This window comes from Euprymna scolopes, chromosome 36, assembly GCF_053919585.1.
Source record: "Euprymna scolopes isolate OS-2025 chromosome 36, ASM5391958v1, whole genome shotgun sequence".
In the NCBI taxonomy this organism is placed as follows: domain Eukaryota; kingdom Metazoa; phylum Mollusca; class Cephalopoda; order Sepiida; family Sepiolidae; genus Euprymna; species Euprymna scolopes.
Genome location: NC_136517.1, coordinates 83,322,302 through 83,343,251, shown reverse-complemented (window position 1 = coordinate 83,343,251; position 20,950 = coordinate 83,322,302). Strand labels below are relative to the sequence as shown.

The 20,950-nt window shown below is 31.6% G+C and overlaps 1 protein-coding gene and 1 pseudogene across 1 annotated transcript in view; both read left to right on the top strand.

The window, feature by feature from the left end:
- LOC145260643 (glycogen [starch] synthase-like) overlaps window positions 1–7,305 on the top strand; it is a 95,811-nt gene extending 88,506 nt beyond the window's left edge. The window contains exons 13-15 of the mRNA XM_080118969.1: window positions 79–180; window positions 1,394–1,465; window positions 6,251–7,305. Coding sequence (XP_079975095.1) covers window positions 79–180; window positions 1,394–1,465; window positions 6,251–6,400 — 324 coding nt within the window. The 3' untranslated portion in view covers window positions 6,401–7,305. The remainder of the gene's footprint in view (window positions 1–78; window positions 181–1,393; window positions 1,466–6,250) is intronic.
- Window positions 7,306–11,335: 4,030 nt separating this feature from the next.
- On the top strand, window positions 11,336–11,563 carry LOC145260860 (U2 spliceosomal RNA; annotated as a pseudogene).
- The last annotated feature ends 9,387 nt before the right edge of the window (window positions 11,564–20,950 follow it).

The window sequence follows — 20,950 nt, the reverse complement described above, 5'->3', positions numbered from 1 at the left end:
TATTCTGTATCACTAAACTGACTTTTCCTTTAAAGTTTATTATACATTATTTACTGTTTTATTCATGTTCTTTATTAGATCTTATACGACTTCACCTGCTTGTCACGACGTCAAAGAATCATCCAAAGAAACCGAACGGAACGTCTAAGTGAATTGCTTGATTGGAAAAATCTAGGCGTTGTAAGTGTTATTTTTTATTTTTTATTTATTTATTTTTTTTTTTGCAGAAACAAATTCGTCACCATATTGGTATGAGAGAACTTGAATGCCTACTAGACATTATCCTCGAGTGTCTAATGTCTCTCTGTACAGGGGTTTGTCAGGACAACCTGGCATGAGGATACTTTTCCTGAAAGTAAATCTTTACTAAATATTCCAAATAACATAGTATTCAGAGCACAAATAAGATGTTTTCACTATCGCCAACTTCCACTGGCTTTTACGGAGAATAGTACACCATATCATAAAAACGGTCCATACAAAAATTCAGCTAGATTGGCCTGAGGAAATGTGGAACGGACGGACAGACAAATTAAGAGAAATATATATAGATTGTTGAAACATGTTTCGATTGATTGTTTGTTTTAGTCTGTTTGAATTGTTCATTGTAATTTGTTTGGGTGGATGATTAATTCTGTTAAATGTTTTTGAATCCTGATGGGGGTATGACATCAATGATTTCGACGATCGTTTTTATAACCATAAGTCATGGTGAGCAACCAATGAAAAGCTTCCAAAGTTATAAAAATTATCAAATTTTGGATTCAATCAGTTTGCCACCATCTTTGTTACTAGCAATTACACTCAGGATCGTACTATACTGCTTCTTCACCGCCATCTTTGTTCAACATAATGTCTCAGCACTTAACAAATTCTCAATAGATTACTTATTAAAATTTGGATTGATTGCTTGCTTATTAGTGTATGGAGAGATTATTTACTAAATTTCATTTGGATGAATTGTATGAATCAAAGTGGACTGCTTATGGTAATTTGCTTGGATGGATCGTTTATTAAAATTTAGTTAAATAAATTGTTCAAATCTGGATAGATTGCTTATTGAAATGTGTTTCAGTAGATTGTTTATTTGTTATCTGTTTGAATGAATTGTTCCAATCTGTATGTATTGCTTGTTGAAATGTGTTTCGATAGATTGTTTATTGAAATTTGGATGGACTCATTATAGAAAACTATTTTGATGGATTGCTTATTAAAATCTGAGTGATTTTTTTAATTAAAACCTGCATAATTTTTTATAAATTCTAAAAAGAATGAAATTTGGTAAGAATCCAAAAAACACTTAAAACGAAAAAATTTATATATGATTGTATTGTAAAGATGTTTGTAATTTATTCTTTAACTAAATTTGTGCTTTTTTTTTTTTTCTCCCCAGTATTATGTAAAAGCACGTCGAATGGCGCTTCATAAAACTCACCCAGAAATATTTGATGAAGACAGCATCACGGTATGTGTCCAAAAATTAAAATTCCAGTACTTTTTATTGTCACTAATAGTATAAGTTTCACTTCAGACAAACACATACAAAATTTCTATTAGTAATAGACGTTTTAGTACTTGTACAGTTTAATGAAGACATTAAAAAATGAAAATATCGAAAAAAAAGGTTATATTGTATGTATCCGTTATGGAATGAAGTTCTCAAAAAAAAAATTCACTTAATTTCATCAAGTAGTTTGCTTTTTACAGCGAAAAAACAATTTATGATACCGAGCAGAACGTTTGATTTTTAGGAAGAAAAGCTAGTATTAAAAATGGGGAGGAAGTGTCGCCACTTTACATTGAGTTATCTCTCCGTGGTGTGTTTAAAAAAAATAAAACATGTTTTTCTGCTGTAAAAAACACAAAAAACTACTCGATCAAATTAAGTTAAATTTTTTTTCGGAGATCTTCAGTCCAAAACGGATTTGTACAATATAACCTTTTTTCAATATTTTTATTTTTTAATGTCTTGATTAAACTGTACAGGTGCCGACATTTTTTATGTGTTTTTAATGTTAATAATTAATTATCTTTAAAAAAGAATGCTAAATTAAAAATTGGAACTTATTAAATGCCTTTAAGTGAATGTGTAGCAATATTTTATCTTGGTTTATATATAGTAATTGCGATAAACTATTAAATGAGAAGCACATCAGCTTTAGATCAAAAACTATTTAACATACCTGATCTCAAATAATTTTTTTTAAATGCAGCAGCAATAATAAAAACTATCAGGACCTGTGGAATTTCCACAGAATGAGAAATGTATTTAATCAACAAATGTGGATTTTAAATACATTTCTCATTCTGTGGAATTTCCACAGGTCCTTATTGCTGCTGTATTTTTAAAAAATGATTTGAGATCACGTATGTTAAATAGTTTTTGATCTTAAGCTGATGTGCTTCTCATTTAATAGTTTATCGCAATATTGCTGATATTTTTCTGGATAGTGCAAAATAATTTGTTTTTTGAACAGAAAAACTAATAACACACAGTAAATATGAGTTTATTAAAATTTCTATGAAAATAGTGTCCATCGTATTTTCAATATAGAACTCACGCAAATGAAATAAATTAATAAGTACTAATACATACAAACTTATTACTAAATCTATGACATGAGAATATTCTTTTCATTATTTTGACTCTCAAGTATATATCAGTTAATATCTTATGTTTTTAGATAGAGTGATGTGGTTCTTGATTGATTAACTGTGTCGGATATATACTTGAGTCAAAACAATGATACGAATATTCTCTTGTCATAGCCCTATTAATAAATAATAATAATAATAATACTCAGAAAATAATATTATGCTACATAGTTCAATACAAATAATAAATCACATTGTAAGAAACCATTTTTAATTTACTTCTTCAGTCCAGCATCTCTTATTTTGCCCTGTTTTTTTCTAATGTTCTCTTGTTTTATAATAACGTTTCACTGACTTATTACTTCTGCGAAAGCCCCCTGCACATTGAAATTACTAAGAGTTCCTTTCTTACACAATTACAACAATGATCATATATTATTATGATATTCAGAAACGAGGCTACACCAAAATACATAGTTCAATAAAAATAATAAAATCACATTATAAAAGACAGTCTTTAATTTACTCCTTCAGTCCAACACCTTTTTACTTAAGCTTGACTTTTTATTGTATACTCACAAAGTTATTATCCAAATTTGCTCTGAACTCGGGATAAAACTTAGCTGAAATAAATTTGATGGTTTTGGATCACCTTTCAGAATGACATTTTTTTCCTGAACAATGCGAGTGACCTGTTAGCAGCTGCCAATTGACCAGACATCTGATCGCCAGTAAATGGCCCCAAAGGTAAATGTTTCGTTTAGGTCCACCTCCACAATTTTCTTTAAAATGACGACATTTTCAGGTTTTCGAGTATGCTGAATACGAAAATCGCATTGAAATGTTGCAGAGATAAGTAGTTATCAAGCTAGAAAAAAATGCATTATGCACGGTAATTTTGGCGGCCATTTTTTTACGCGCATGCGCGCGCGCCCTAAGCAATCAGAATTTTACACGAAGGAAAAAAAAACAAAATGGCCGCCAAAATTACCGTGCATAATGCATTTTTTTCTATCTTGATAACTACTTATCTCTGAAACATTTCAATGCGATTTTCGTATTCAGCATAGTCGAAAACCCACAAATGTCGTCATTTTAAAGAAAATTGTGGAGGTGGACCTAAACGAAACATTTACCGCCCCAAATGTTAGATCTCTTAGGGATGGTTTTGGTCTGTTATGTTCTCTGTTTTAAAGGATAACTGGATTCGTTTGTTATTTTTACAAATTACCGGCGTTGCCCAGGAAAATTCAGGAATCTTAGTAATGTAATAATTTGTTTCTTTCAAATGTTCCTTTTTTTTTTTTTTGCACAACATTTCACTAACTTCTTTCGTCAGTGAAAAACCGCTGCAAATCAAAATTACAAGTTTCTTTTTCACATCATTACAATAATGATCATATATTATTATAATGATATTCGGAAATGAGGCTCCATCAAAGGGAGCTCACTCTCATATTCGTGTCCAGGGTTGCCAGATCTTTCAATATATATCTATATATCTATAAAAGTGAACGTGTCTGTCTGTCTGTCTGTCTGTCTGTCTGTCTGTCTGTGTACATTTCCCTACGCAATAACTCTGTCAATTTTTAGTCTATAGACTCGAAATTTGAAATACCGGGTACTGAGATTTGGGAAAATCGATGTGACGGGTGTAAGCCAGAAATTTGGCTGTTAAGGGGTCAAATTTCAACGATTTGACCTTTAAGAACTCTACCAAACTCCTCCGACAATTTTGGGTCTAGACACTTGAAATTTTAGATATAGGTTCCTTGAACCTGGATCTAACTTAACAAAGTGATTTGAGCCCGAAACTATAAATTTTAAGGGGTCATAATAGGGGTCAAATTAAAAAAAAAATTTACTCTTTTTTTTTTTTTTGCTCAGCATACACCTCCAAACACCCGGGCAACGCCAGGCTGAAATGCTAGTATATATATATATATTAAATCAAAAAATAAAAGATTATAAGTGATGAATAAAAACAATAATAAAATAATAGTAATAAATAAAAAAAAAATGTGACATACAATAAAAATTCACTTAAAATATTTTTCTCACCCCCCCCCCAAAAAAAAACAGGGCAAGAAACTGTTGTATCAATAAGTCCATACACAGTAAATAAATACTTGATATTAAATCTTTTTTAATTATTTTATGAATATTTGTTGAAAAGTGAATTTACGACACTGAAAATGTACACACTTTTTTATATATATATAATTATGTATTCAAACACAACTACGTTTTTTTTTCTCTTTGTCTTATATGGCCCGGGCAATGCTCGGTACCCCTGCTAGTAAATTATAAAACTCCTAGATAAAAAAATAAATAATAATAAATCGTAAAAATGATAAATAAAAAATAATGGTGCTTGTACAGCAAAAACATTAAAAAACAAAGATATTTAAAATAAAAACTATATTGTACGTACCCGTTATGGAATGAAGTTCTCGTATAAAAATATCGCTTAATTTGATTGAATAACTTTTTTGTTTTACAGAGGAAAATCAAATTTTAATGAGATCCATCATGCCGTGGCCATCTTGCTTATTTCGTGAATGAGGAGGAGGGGGGTGCCTTTAAAGGAAAAAGTGATTACCAAAGAACAAAATGAAAAAGGGATTAAAAAAGAGTATACCGTCTTCAGGATGCGTTTGTTTAGAAACATACGATCCTTAAACAGTTAGCATTAAACGCATACTAGCAATCAAAACTCTGAAGACAGGAAATCCCATAAACAGGTTTATTGAAGGTAGATACGGTAAAAAACTGAAAGAAACACAAAAAAAAATCATTGTTCAGAATACAAAGAGAAAAAGTCCAGGAACGAAAAGTTATAAAAGAGCTGAATGGTAAGTCGTATGCGTAAGGAATTGAACAACACAGCTAGGAATAAGTAGGCCGAACACATGGATAAAGAAAATAAACAAAGTTTGTGGTTAAAATGAAATAATATAAAAAATAACTTTAAGGTATTAAAAAGTGTCTTTAAGAAAGGGATAATATAGTGTTTCCTATCGGAGATGGCTTAAAACAGCAAAGGATAATGGGATTTAAAAAACCGAGCCATGCGGCTAGAAAGGCAAATAGCGGACAAAACACCAGTCAACCTGCCGGTGTCGAGTCAGGGGAAACTCTGTAAGAAAAATGTCCGGCCAAGGGAGATAACTGTTTAAGGGACTAAACTAAGAGACATAATAAAGAGAAACTCTGTAAAATAAGTGAAAAAAATTTTTTCTGCCCATGTTTCAAAATAATCTCGTCAAATTTTGACAAACTTAAGCGGTGATGGAGTAATCTCCCCTGGCGCCCCCCTCCTCCTGGGAATAGCCAAGATGGTGGTGATACGATTGATCTTATTAAAATATGATGTTCCTCTGTAAAAAAAAAAAAAAAAAAAAAAAACTACTTGATCAAACTAAGCGACCTTTTTTTTTTCTTTTTATGTAAACTTTATTCAATGACGGGTACCTACGGTATAATTTTTTTTCAATATCTCCGTTTTTTTAATGCCCTTGTTGCTTTTTCATTTTTTAAACTGCACAAGCACCAAAATAATAATAAAAATCTTCCATACAAGTTCACGTATTTTCCCCATTCATTTTTTCCCCACTAAAAATTCACTTTAAAATCTTTTTTTCCCAAAAAACAGGGCAAGAAGCTTTTGTATCCACGACCCCCATCTGAGCCGCCTTCACCTGCCTCATCTCGTGCCACAACTCCAGTCCCAAGTGATAGTGATGAACACGATGAGGAGCAAGAGCAGTTGGAGACAGAAGAGCTTGGTCTGACACTCAAATAAACCTTCCCTTTCGAAAGACAATTCAACAAAACTGGACAAAAATCTCACAACTGACAAACTTTCTGCATTTTCTTGGAATTCGTGTTAGCATTTTTTCTCCGGAAAAATGGTTAGCAATATTATCATATACTATATAAAATTATTTGGTTCTTATTCAGAATCCAACCTAATTTAAAAATACAAAACTACAGAAAAAACTTTATTATGTACATACCTGTCACAGAATGGTAAAATGTCATATTCCAAAAGCCATATAAATGGATCAGGTATTTTTATTCTTATAAATAAAATCATTTTTAAACGATTGAAAGTGATTAATGTGAAATCAGTAGCATTACAGAACTGATGTCGCAAGTTTTAATTATTGTGGACTTATCTGTTTGTTTGTTTTTCAGGATGGTGACCCAAAACACTCCCTTTTTGCCTACTCATGAAGTTTGATTTTTTTTAGTTAAAAATATAAAACTATTTGATCAATTTATATGATTTTTGGAATATGACTTCTTCGTTCCACGAGGGCTACATACATCGTAAAGATTTTTGATGATTTTCTGTTTTGTTTTTGTTTTTTTTTTATTTAGGTTGAATTCTAAATAAGAACCAATTATACATATTGCTTTTAAGAATATATTGATCAAAGTTTGAAAAGTCACCAGTGCATGGTGATTGGCAGTTGCTTGCCTTACATTGAACCTGTATATTCAAACTTCACTCTAAATATATTTTATTAGCGATATAGTGAGCAGTATATACTGTTATAAATATAGCAAATAGTGTGCAACTATATTTATAGTGTGATTGTGTGTGCAATTGTATGCATGCATATATATATATATATATATATATATATATATATATATATATAGTATATGAGCAATTAATAAAATTGCCTATAATGAAGCATCCTTGAATAGTTACTTTTTTTCTTTCTTTCCTTTTTACTTTCTCTCTCATGCGTTTTATCATCCTCTTTTTCTCTCTTCTAACTTGTGTTCTCCCTCTCTCCTTTCTTACCTCATTCTTCTTCATTTCACTGTGTTTTTTATCCCATTCTTATTCTTCTTCCTTCCTCTCTTCTTTTCCTCCTCTTCCTCCCCTCTCTTCTTTACCTTCCTCCCTCTTTTCCACCTGTCTTTAATTCTGTCTTTTATCCCCTTCTTCTTTTTATCCTCCCCTTCTTCTTTTTATCCTCCCCTTCTTCTTTTTATCTACCCCCTCTTCTTCTTTTTATCTACCCCCTCTTCTTCTTTTTATCTACCCCCTCTTCTTCTTTCTCTAATAGTTTTGTTTGATTTTGTTCTGGTTCATTGTTTATTTTTATATTTATTTTTCATTTCTTTTTAAACTTTGTGTGTGTGTTTTTTAAATGCTTTCTTTGAATTATTTTCTTGGATTTGTTGATTTATTTTCTTCAAATTTCAACGCTCTCTCACGTTTTTTGTCATCCTCTTTTTCTCTCTTATAATTTGTATTCTCTCTCTTTTCTTACCTCATTCTTCTTCAGTTCTCTCTGATTCTGTCTATTTTACCCCATTCCTTTTTTCTTCCTTTCTTTCTTCTCTCTCTCTCTCTTCTTTTCCTTCTTTCCCTTCTCCTCTCTCTCCCTCTCTTCTCCACCTCCTTTCACCACTCCTCTCTCTAATTCTGTTCATTTTACCTCATTCCTTTTTTCTTACTTTTTTCTTCCTCTCTCTCTCTCATTTTCCTCCTTCCTCTCCCTCCTTCTCTTCTCCCTCCCTCTTCTCCACTTCCTTTCACCACCTCTCTCTTTAATTCTGTTCTTTAACCTCACTCTTATTTTTATCCCCTCTCTTTCTCTTAATAGTTTTGATTTTGTTTGGATTCATGGTTTTTTTTAATATTTATGTTCCATTTCTTTTTTTTTTTTTTTTTTAAATTTTGCGTTTTTTATTCTTTCTTTGAATTATTAATTACCTTGGATTAACTTTCTTCAAATTCAAACCCTGTTTTCTTTTTCTTCGAGATTATTTTTTTCACTTTTATTTGTTTTCGAATATGAATTAAAAATTGAAGTCATCATTTTAAAAACGCATATATTTTCTCAAGGGAGTTAACGCACCAATTTTGAAAACAAAAAGTTGTTAAAAAATATGGTTTACTATTAAATAGGTGGTATATAATTTCAGACTTAAGATATTTGAAGAAAAAAAAAGGTCCGAGTCTGGAGGTGGTTGCAAGTCTGATAATGGCAATTTTATTTTTCAAATCTGAAATTAACTATTACTTCCCCAAAAAAATCAATTTTTTTTTTTTTTTTTTTTTTTTTTTTTTTTTGTGTTTGACTAAGTAAAAGTGACAATAACAAATTCAGAGAAAATAAATCAGTTTCCACACTTTCAAATTTTACAAGAAGATAGTAATTTTAAGGGATGGGGTGATAACAGTTATTTGTTAGTTTTGTTTTTGTGTGTGTGTGCTTTTTATTTTATTTTCCTAAAATTTTCATGCTGTTATTGCCAAAATAAATAATGTTTGCTGTTTGGATATTGGACGTTTGGTTTATTGTATAATAGAAAACTAATCTATAGTTTCTCAGATCTTCGGTTCCTAATTTTTTCTAATAATGACTCTTCCTATTTTAATGTCAATATATTTATTATCTTGCCTTGCACAAAAATGAAGCCCAACTTGGCAATCTTAAACACAACGACTTAAAAACGTGAATATTTTATAATGATTTTTCTTGTTTAAAAAAACAAACAAAAAAAAAAAACTATCAACCTTGTGAGCAAAAGCGGCTCTCTGTATCCTAATTATTTATCGCACAAGTCGTAAACCATTGGTCCCAACTAGCACAAAGACATATCCTTCCTTGTATAAATTTCGGTGGTTGCCCAGAATTCCATCTATATTATAAAAAAAAATGTAGAGAAAAATTTCTATGATGTATGTACCTGTCATAGATGGAAAAGATTATATTCCAAAAATCACAAATATTGACTAAGTACTTTTTTTTTAATATAGAAAATCATTTTTTAGGATCCCAGCCATTATATAATAGTGATTTTAATAAATAAAATTTGATTTTCTTAGTTTTAAAAAAAAAAACCTATTTGATCAATTCATGTGATTTTTGGAATATGACATTTTCGTTCCATGACGGTATGTACATTATAAAGATTTTTCTATATTTTTTATTTTTAATATGGGAGGATTGTGATTTTTAGCTTCATGGAAATGACAGTGATAAAGGGAAATAACTCAATCATGTATTTTCATTTGAAACAATCTCTTTGCCGATTTCTTGTTTAAATTCATCACTGCTTGGGTAAGAATCAGTGATTCTTGCTTTTGGTATAAGTACAGAATAGTTAACACTCGAGAACTCATAACCCTCCTTCTCCTACAAAAATCAACAGCACATAATTTATAGAAAACGCGTTAGAATGAAATTCTCTACCTGACTTGTCCAGATTTAATGTCTTGAAAGGATTTTTAATATTTTTGAACAGTAAAAGTACAGAATAGTTAACATTGCAGGAGTCGTAAACAAACAAAAAGTAGTGCTATCTGTTAGTGTTGGGATGATTGATCGGAATCGGGAATAAAAAAAAAATCAACAAATTTGGGGGTATCGGAGTAGGGATTGGAATCAGAAAAATTTGTGCCTATTTTCTGATGCCAGAACGATTCTTTTGTCTTTTTTTTAAATTTTATTTTGTTTTGTTTGAAGTGAAAGCTTCCATTGCTTGTAATAATAATAAAATAATAAATATTTATTGATTTTAAAATACCAGTAAAGTTAAAATTTATATATTGTCTTTTTTTAATTTATTTTCTTTAAAGCAAGATTCCTTCCTTGGTAATTAATGATAAAATAATAAATATTTATTAATTTTAAAACACCAGTAAAGCTAAAATCTATAGATTGTCCTCCACAAGTGTATTATGATAAAAAGATCTTTAAAATTGTTTCCACGCATTAAAACTAGACGTGTTTGGTAGAGAATTTAATTTTAATGTGTTTTATGGAATAATATTTGTTACCAGAACAGTAGCAGAAACTCACAATGAAGCAAGCGATTAACAAAAGATATTGTTGTTTAGAAAAAAAAAACCAGTTTACCTTGTAGACATGTATATAATCAAGTTTATTGGCCGTTTTAATTTGTAGGGTACTCCATTCCCATATCCAAATAATGTCTGATAATCAAGAGAGAATATGTGTTGTAGACTTGTATATAATAAAGTTTATCGTTTTGTTTTTTTTTTCTTTGTGGGATAGTCCATTCTGCTATACAAATAATGTTGGGTTATCAGGAGAGAATATGTACTGTTTCAGGACCTACCTATTGACTACTTTTTCACATATTGACCTCCCCTTCACTGATGTGAGACCCCCATTATCTGAATTGCATTTAAATGAACTGTTCAATACACTCAAAAGTGGTAGAGAATTTCATTTTAATGCGTTTTATATAAATTGTGTGTGTTTTTTTTTTTTTTTTTTTTTTTTTTTTGGTTTACAAGTTTTAAAGTGTTAACTGTTCCGTACTTTAAACAGTTTTTATTAGCTGATTATCTTAATGGCTTTACAACTCCCAGAAAAAAAAAAAAATCTTGTTACAACACCTCCATCCAGGATCATGAACCCCTGTTCTAGATGTCTATCGTTAAAGATTTCATATCCTAACATATGTCAGCACTTGTTAAGCTATAATAAAAAAATCGGATTTTTTTTAAATATATCGTTTTAAGCAAAAACAATATTGCATACTTAATTGGAAAGGCGAAAATAGTAATATATCCCAAAATTTTGAAAATTTGTCAAGTAGAACAAATGCTATTGCGTTTTTGGTTAAAATAAAAAAAAAATGTCTATTGCTATAGATAACAAATATTACAGCCATGGCATAAGTAATCTAAAATATTCTTTTTGGAGTTATGTCCCCTGCGTTCAACCTTCTACTGCTTACTTTATCTTGGCCTTTTGGTCAAGATCAAAGTGTAGTATCTGTTCTTCAGATGCTGCACTTCCATTCCTTGTTCTCTTTCGGTGGAGGAGAAATCCTTCACGACTGAGACAATTTTTATTTTTGTACCTTTTCTCCACGTTAAAAAACGACCCTGGTGTCTAACTCTGTCCCGTGGGGAGGCATAGTAAATAGGTACTTTATAACGGCTAAGAAAAATGCAATTTTACCTAATTTTCAGTAAAAATTACTTTTAACTAGAAATAACTTTCTACTCGATGACTTTTCGTAATTTTTGGATATATTACTATTTTCGGCATGGAAATTAAGTACGCAATATTGTTTTTGCTTTAAACGACATATTTTTTAAAAAATTGATCTGTCGACTGTATCTTAACAAGCAGTCACTATGTCATTTCTGAAAAAATCGTTTTTATTAATTGATGAAAAGAAAGTTTTTTTTTTTTTTATATAGATGGTCTTATTTCAGTAGCCATTTTATTCTTAGTGGATTTGAGAAGCTTTCGTTTTTTTGTTTTGTTTTTTCAGAATTTTTATTTTGTCTAAAAAGAAAGTAAATCAAAATTGGACATTTTGCAATTAAGATAAAAACAAAAAAACGAAAAGTGGTAAAAAATAAAAATTAAAAAAAAAATACATAAATATTACCAAAGGCAAGATATGTTACTCTTCTACCTACCTGAATAAGTTTTTTGTATTTAACGTATTTTAAAGCATTTATTTTGAAACAAATGTACTTTCGAGTCTTAAGTTAGATCAAGAAAAAAAATGTCTGACATTAGACAATCATCTGGGAAGCATAGATAATTGCTCAAAAATCGAAAATTAAATAAAATACTGGTATATTTTTTGCACAATTAGCGATATTTATTAGACTGGTTTCTACGAGCAATATAAGAATAACTGTTGTTGCCTTTGGTAACAGTTATTTATTAGATATTTTTCTGACCTCCTTTACATTTTCTTGTCTTAACCGCCAACTTCCTCAAAGATTAAAAAAAACTTTTTTGAATCAACAATTATTGTCATAAAATTTGTTACAAAATCACACAATCATTTTCATAACATTATATTCAACTAGCATGATGTAGATATATATTTTTACATGTGTGGATATAATACATTAGGTTGACGTACACATGGCAAGTTCCATTTTTCTTTGTTCAATTTTGACCCCTTAGCAGCTAATTTTACCAGTTAAAAAACCAAAGTGAATTTATTCCACGAGTCCAAATCCCTTATATATCAAGTTTCAAGTCAGTAGACCAAAAATTGACAAAGTAGTTTGGTAGAAACCGTTCCTCGTACAGACAAACAAGTCACTTATATATATATATGTATATATGTGTGTGTAGAAAGATGTATATTTAAATGAGGGGGTCACCAACAATGTGTATTTTTTAACATTATTTTATTATTCTGTGTTTTGGATTTTCATTGAAAAAGTATGTTTAGATCATTGTAATAATGTTTTTAAATCATTGAAATAGGTTTTAACGTGTTTCAGACGTTCTGTGAAGCGTCCTTTTACATTTTAAATATTTTCTGAAGAGGACGCTTCACAGAACGTCTGAAACGCGTTAAAAACTATTTCAATGATTTAAAAACATTATTACAATGATCTAAACATAATTTTCAATGAAAAACCAAAACACAGAATAATAAAATAATGTTAAAAAATACACATTTTGGGTGACTCCCCCCTAATTTAAATATATATATAGTCATCCACATACAGTACTGTTTTGTTGTATCACAACTCATCAGTGCGGCTAGACTAGCAACTTTCCCTAGCCGTAGATTGAACCTACAACCATCTTGTTGATAGTCAGCAGTTCTAACCCCCGGACAATGGATCGGTGTTTGTAAACGACCTCATCAAATGTACATTAAATAAATATTTGCCCGTCGCATTTACAGTGCTTGAGCTGCTAGTTTATTTGCAAACAAACCGAGAGCCTAGCTATATATATATATATATATATATATATATATATATATATATACACACTAACAGAGATGCGCAGCATTATTCTTTTCTTTAAGTACAGGTTTCATGTCAATCATTTACATTTTGCCTTCAACAAACTGTTATCTAAATGAATATATGTGAAAAAAATTTTTTTCACATATCACAGTTATATTTCCGTTAAATCATCATTTAAATGCGTGTTCTTTTTAATGTTATATATATATATATACATATATTATACGCACATACACATACATATATAAATATATATATATATACATATTTATATATGTATGTGTATGTGCGTATAATATATGTATGTGTGTGTGTGTGATATAGTAGGAGCTAGGCTTCTGTGTTGCCTGAGGCAGAAAAACTTCTATCTCTTCTTCCTCCTCCCCCACTTTCTCTCTTCACCCCTTTTTCTTTTCCACCATACCCACTACTCTTTCTGAACATACACACACACATATAGCTTCCACAAGGAATGAATCGACATAAAGGAATTAACTTCTTGATAAAACAATCGGTTACTTCCCTTTAGCTAATATATGAAAATCTATGGCTAACCGACTTCCCCTGATGAAATGTGCATGAGTTTAGAGTAAAAGGATGAATTGTCTTTTTGTAACTTTTAGATATTATTTATGTCGAGCAATGCTGATATACTATATGCCAACTTTGTGGTTCTTTATTTTGTAGTTTGTTTTTTTTTACTTTTAGCTGAACATACACACACACACACAACAGTTGTTTACATAAGAAATAAAGCAAAATCCTAAGCACTTCTATTTTAATGCCTAATTTGCATAACTATTTTTAACAGTTTATGATAAATTAATGTTTGGTGTTATTTATAATTTTATTGTCCTATTTTGTCTATTAATGTGCAATAGTTTGCCAATATTAACAGTAATGAATTAAAGTGAAGTTAAGCGACATTGAGTCTGGGCAATACTAAAATGGGTGACTATTTGGTAATACCAGGGGTTGTATGTGCTCAGAGCCCAGAGAGGGATGTACGCCGCGAGGCTGTTCTTGGCCAAGACACGTTGCATTAAATAATGCAACGCTCCCAGAAGGTTAAGGCGACTCACCCATCCAATTTAAATGGAAACTTAGTTTTTAAAATTACGATAGGTTTCTATTAAAGATATGTCATCTAAATTGTCTATTATGAAAAGGCCAGTTTGTTTGTCCAGCTAAAACTCAGAAACTACCAACGAAAGATCCATAATGTTTGTTTTCTTGATCAGCATTGTTCTGAATGTCTAAAATTTATGGAAAAAAAAAAAAAAATGATTATTCGGATGTTAAAACGTAATTTTATGTTATCAAGACAAGCTCACATCTTTTGATGTTATCATGTAAAGGGAGGTAATTTTTTCATGGAGTTATTTCCTTTATGCTGATTTGAGTCTTGTATGTTTTTTGTTTGTTTTTGTTTTTTTTGTTTTTTTTAATTTTTTTCCTTTGAAGATTGTAACGTTGGATATGGGGCAACCAAACCAGCTGCCAGCATTGTCCTGCTTTTTATTGAAACCAACCAAGAGCTCTTTTTAGTATCCTCATTGTTCCCTTAAGTGCAATTATCTGGATCACTTTTGAACTTGGTTCACCAGGAGTATTAGTTAGGTAGGATTTCAGGTTCTTCTTCATAAGCACTGTGGCACCTATAATAACTGATATGATTGATATCTCCCTAAGACTCCCGTTTTTTTTTGGGGTTTTTTCATATCATACATGAGACCTTCTGTGTGTTTGTTTATGTGTTTGTCATAATAGAAGGGAAGTAACTGATTTTTTTATGATGTTATTTCTCTAATGCTGACTTGTGTATGTTTGTGCGCATATGTCTCCGTATGTGTTTGTGTCTGCGTTATGTAAAGGAAAAGAACTCATTTTTTTTTCACAGTTATTTCTCTTATGCTGACTTAAGTCGTGTGTGTGTGTTTACGTGTCCAGGGATTAATATTTACTGCAAAAAGTGAACACAAATTTAACAATGTTCAGTAATTAATTTAACATAGAACTCTTATTCTTAGTCAATGGGCTATAACTTTTTGTCGCAGGCAAAAAGTTTAGCTTTCTACATTTATTTTTATTTACTGACTTGATTTTCAAATGTTTGTAATTGTTCTTATTTCATTTCGTGTTGTACTTTAAGATTGTATATTAACTGTATATTAAGATTGCAATTTATCAGTGTCTATAAGCAGACGATTTTTTGAGATTTTTTTTTTTTAGGAAGGTTTCAACCTGTCTGTCTCTCTTTCTCCCCCCCTCTCTCTCTCTTCCTGCCCCCTTCCTCTATCTTAAAGAAACCTATTTTAATTTATGGTGTCTGTAAGCAGACGATTTTTTGGATTTTTTTTTTTTTTTTTTTTTTTTTCAGAGAGGTTTCAGCCTTTTTAACAAGATATCTTTTTAATAAGATACCTTTTTAATAAGATATCTTTAATAGGAACTATCACTCACCTCGTTCATTTTCTTTCTCACTTTTTCTCCTCCTTCTTCTTACTCTACCAGAAAAGCTAAACACCAAATTAGATTATTTTATCATCATCATCACGCAGTCTTTCATAGCTGAAGATGACTAGTCAGGGTCTCGGTGCTTTATCCTAGTGTTGTAGTATTACACGCTCAGTGTGGAAAGTTTCCCCACAAGTAGTGCCTGAGTAGTTACCAAGGTTGTGCCTTTGGTAATGTTTTTGTTCAGACCTAGCCTTTATTTTTGCCTTTATTTCCACCTTTCCTTCGTGAAGGCTATTGCGCCAATGACTTTGGTTTGCTGCTGCTCTTCCCAAGTTTTCTTGTTTATATTCATTGCCTTTAGGTGACGTTTTATCACATCCTTGTAGCGGAGTTTCTGCCTACCAATCTTTGTGTACCCATTTTCCAAATTCTCAATACAATAAGACTTTTGGGATATGATTATTTTCCATTTTAGCCTAATGTTCAATCCATCGCGGTTGTATGGTGGTGAGTATGGTTTCTACAAAGTTCATGTTGGCTCTGTTGAGTACTTCAACATTTGGTATAAGATCGTCCCATTTAATTTCCATCATTTTTCTTAGGTGGCGCTGTTGTATTGCTTTCAACTTCTTTATGTGGTCCCTGTACAATGGTGTAGGTTTCTGCTGAATATAGTAGAGCAGGTAATACCATTGTTTTATAAACTTTGCATTTTATTTCTAGTCTAATGCCGTTCCTTGACCATAATCGTTTTTCTAGTTTTCCGAACAAAGCACATGCACTCTGACGATTTTATAAAAAGAATAAAGAAAACGTTTACTTTATTAAACCCCTGGTGAAACTGCTGTATGTTTTGTGTCGTTTTTAATTGAAGTTTTTTTGGTTCGTTACTCCTCCCCCCCTCTCCATCTCTTTCTTTACTCTCCTTGTCTCTCTCTCTCTCTCTCTTTCTATTCGCCTTCTCTCTTTCTTTACTTTCCTCGTCTCTCTCTTTTTCTCCTCTCTCTCTTTCCCCCCCTCTCTCTCTTTTTTTTTTTAAAAAGATCGCATCTTTATATCTTGCTATGTTCCCTATTCTGCTTTATATGCAATTAAAAATTGTATATAAAGCTTATCATATGTTCAGTAATTAATTTAACATAGAACTCTTATTCTTAGTCAATGGGCTATAACTTTTTGTCGCAGGCAAAAAGTTTAGCTTTCTACATTTATTTTTATTTACTGACTTGATTTTCAAATGTTTGTAATTGTTCTTATTTCATTTCGTGTTGTACTTTAAGATTGTATATTAACTGTATATTAAGATTGCAATTTATCAGTGTCTATAAGCAGACGATTTTTTGAGATTTTTTTTTTTTTTAGGAAGGTTTCAACCTGTCTGTCTCTCTTTCTCCCCCCCCTCTCTCTGTCTCTCTTCCTGCTCCCTTCCTCTATCTTAAAGAAACCTATTTTAATTTATGGTGTCTGTAAGCAACCTAACCTTTCCCATGGTTTCAAATTGCTTTATATCTGAGCGTGAAATATACTTCATGCTATGTTTTATGTTCTTCTCCTCTCTTATCTTCTCTTTTGCTATTCCCCTCATCCATTCTTCATCCTCCTCTCTCTCTGTCCTCTTCCTCTCTCTCTTTCTCTCTCTCTCGCTCTGTCCTCTTCCTTTCTCTCTTAAAGAAACCTATTGTAATTTATTGTGTCTATAAGCAGACGATCTTTTTGGATATAACGGAATGAGAAGATATCTTTAACAGGAAATATCACTCGCCTCATTCATTTTCTTTCTCACTTTTTTCTCTCTTTTCTTCTTTCTCTACCAAAAAATCTGAACACCAAGTTAGACTATTTTATACGAAGAATAAAGAAAACGACCATTTTATTAAAACCCCGGTGAAACTGCTGCCTGTTTTACGTCTCTCGTTTTTAATTTGAGATTTTTGGTTCATTACCTCGACTTTCTCTCCCCTCCCCCCTTCTCACATATTCTAAGCTTACTATTTCCCTCACTCATTCTTCATTCCTCTTCCCCTCTCGTCTCTCCCTTTCTCTCCCTCTCCCATCTTCTCTCTTGCTATTTCCCTCCTACATTTCTCTCTCTCTCTCTCTCGCCCCTCCACTTCCCTTTTCTCTCTCCCTCTCTCTCTTTCTATCCCTTCCTCTCTTTTAAAGAAAGCTAAACATCAAATTCAATTATTTTTGAAGACGAAAACAAAAGTTCATTTTGTATACTTTAATTTAACGGTTCTTCTTCATTATAATATCAAAATCTGACAATCGAAAAATTGAGTTTTTATTAAAAAAGCAATTACTTACTTTTTATGTAAATTTTAACTAAAAGCAACGTTATCTATTTAATTGTCATGTCGAAATTAGTTTAACCTTACTGGAATATTGCATAAAACAAGTATTTCCATAATTTAAAAAAAAGCAAAACAAAACAATTCGCCATATTTGCTTGTAACATATGATGTTAAGACAAGGGAAATAACTAATTTCTCTCGAACTAGCCTAAATTTTTTAAAGTTTTCAAAAATTAATTACCTCCCCTTCTACTAAGCAAAACTTACAAATATCTTTGAAAACTGTTTTCTTTAATAAATAATTTTCTACCTCATAGTTTTTCGTAATTTTTGGATATGTTCATTACTGTGACATAACAATTAAGTAGATACCATTGGTTTTATTTTAAATTCAATATTTCGGTTTTCGAATTTTGCTATAATATTCGCGAAGAAGAACCACTTTAACTTTTAATGCTGAAATATTTTTTGTAAATAAAAATATTTTAATTCCAAAAGTAAACTTAATAATTAAATAAAAAAGCAACAACAAAAAAGTAATGGTCCTTATTTAGTATTCAACCGAATTAAAAAAAAAAAAAAAAAAAATACAGAAAATTTTTTTTTATATTGTACATGCCTGTCACAGAACAAAGATGTCATACTCCAAAATCAGGTAAATTGATCAAGTATTTTTTTAACTAAGAAAATCAAAGTTTATGAGGAGCTAGCCAGGAGCTGCTATGTTGTTTTTGAATGTGTTAAGATTCAGGGGGTGACAACTCAAATCGACTACTGAGATTTTGTATTCAAAATAATTTAAATAATTTTGTGGGGCTAAAAATCGTAAATTTTAATTTTTTTAGTTAAAAACAATACTTGATCAATTTACATGATTTTTGGAATATAACATTTTCCTTTCGGGACTAATACGTACATCATAAAGATTTGTCTGTATTTTCTTTCTTTTTTTTTTTTTTTTTTTTTTTTTTTTTTTTAAGTCGGATTCTAAATGTTTTTATATCTGGCTGAACATTTTGAGACCAGAATTTTTCTGGTTAACATATATATATATATATATATAGGGCCAATTCTAAGTAGTCAGAATATTTTGATTACTAATGAATTAGTCAATGTTGCTATATTTATTATTTTATTTTATTTCCAACATAAAAAAATTAATAAAACTATTTTATTATCCTAAGTTGTTCTGTTGTTTTTTTTTTTATGCTGACATCGTATCTTTGTATATCTTGCTACCAATAGAAATAATATACTGGTAAAACGATAAAATTGTCGCCCTAGAAAAGACATGATTCCATTTTCGTTTGTTAAAAACAAATTTTCTTTTTTTGTTGCACACCATCTACTAGTTGGCCAGTTGTGTCTTTTCTAGGATGACAATTTTATCATTTTGCCCTGCATTGTCTTGGACTTCAGAGTGAGACAATTTCCTATACTTGCTTTCCACGCAGCCTAATTCGATGGATGAACTTCCATCAAAAGTTTGGTATTGGTCGGATTTTGGATGCCTTAGGTCAGTGGTTCTCAACCAGTGGGCCATAGCATGTTAATGTGTGCTGCAGAATGATTACTAGTGTCCCGCAAAGAAATAATAGCTACAGGGTGGAATGATAAAGTTGTTGCCCTAAAGAAAACACTACAACTTTATTGTAAAACTTTTATTGAAAAAATCAATTTAGGTAACTTGATTATGTAGTAAAGTCGACGTCTATTCAATGTAGCCGCCTTCAGCCTCAATCACTGCCTCGATAGGGATCCGGAACTGGAATCATGCCTTTTCCACAAGCACTGGCGGGAGCTCAGCGAATACTCAGTGGATGACGGTGATCAGGCTGGCTTTGAGGTTGTGGGAGGTCATGTTGGTGATGTTCTCAACATATAAAACAAAGTAGTTCAGGTCGGGGGAGGAGGGTGGCCAGTGAGAGAAGTCATAGCATTCCTTCTGAAGCCAAGCCTGGGTCTCTTTGGACTTGAAGGCTGGTGCCGAGTCCTCCTGCCACACTCAGAGTCTGCCAACGGCCACCTGATTGCACCAGTGGATCACCACACTCTTCAGCACATCCAGGTACACTTTGGTGTTTATTTTCAAGCAAACTTCGAAGATGTGAGATGACATGATGTGGCACTCACTTGAAGCCACACCAAAAACCATAACTTTGGCCAGAAACTTTGTTTTCATCACCCTGGGTATGTCCCTGTTATCTGGATTTACATCTTGAGGATGCTGGCAATAGTTCTATTGTCATAACTTGGATTGGTAGAGAGCATGAGTTGTACAGCGACGCATCTCCAATCTCGCTTGTTGAACATTGTGTCACTTTCTTTTTTTTTTTTTTTTAACACAGGAATCACCACTTATCAAGGCCCGGAGGCCACTGGAGAATAAGGGTTAATAAGGGTATACATTAGTCAATGTGATTATAGCGTAGTAAACATAAATAGTGAAAATTTTGTAAATTGGGTTACTTAGGGGGACGGTTCATCAAGAACTTGTTTACGTTGGACTTGATGACAATCAGATTGTAGTTGGCTGGAAAGCAGGTTAACAGAAGAGTTCCACAGGCGTGCAGTTCTAAGAAAGAAGTTTTGTTCATGGAATCTACATTTAGGTTTAGATACAGATAAATAGTGTGGGAAATTATTGATAGTGGTTTTGGCTAGACGAGTGTTTTTCGTGACAGTTTGGCGAGGGGGGGGAACATAGATTGAAGCTCAGACGAGCACTTGCTATGAAAATAACGATAAAGCAGAGACAGGCTTGTAACATCTCTTCTGTTGGAAGGAGGTTGCAGGGAAGAGAAAAGAGCATCCGCACTAAGCATCAAAGTCTATTTTGAACTCTGTGAAGGCA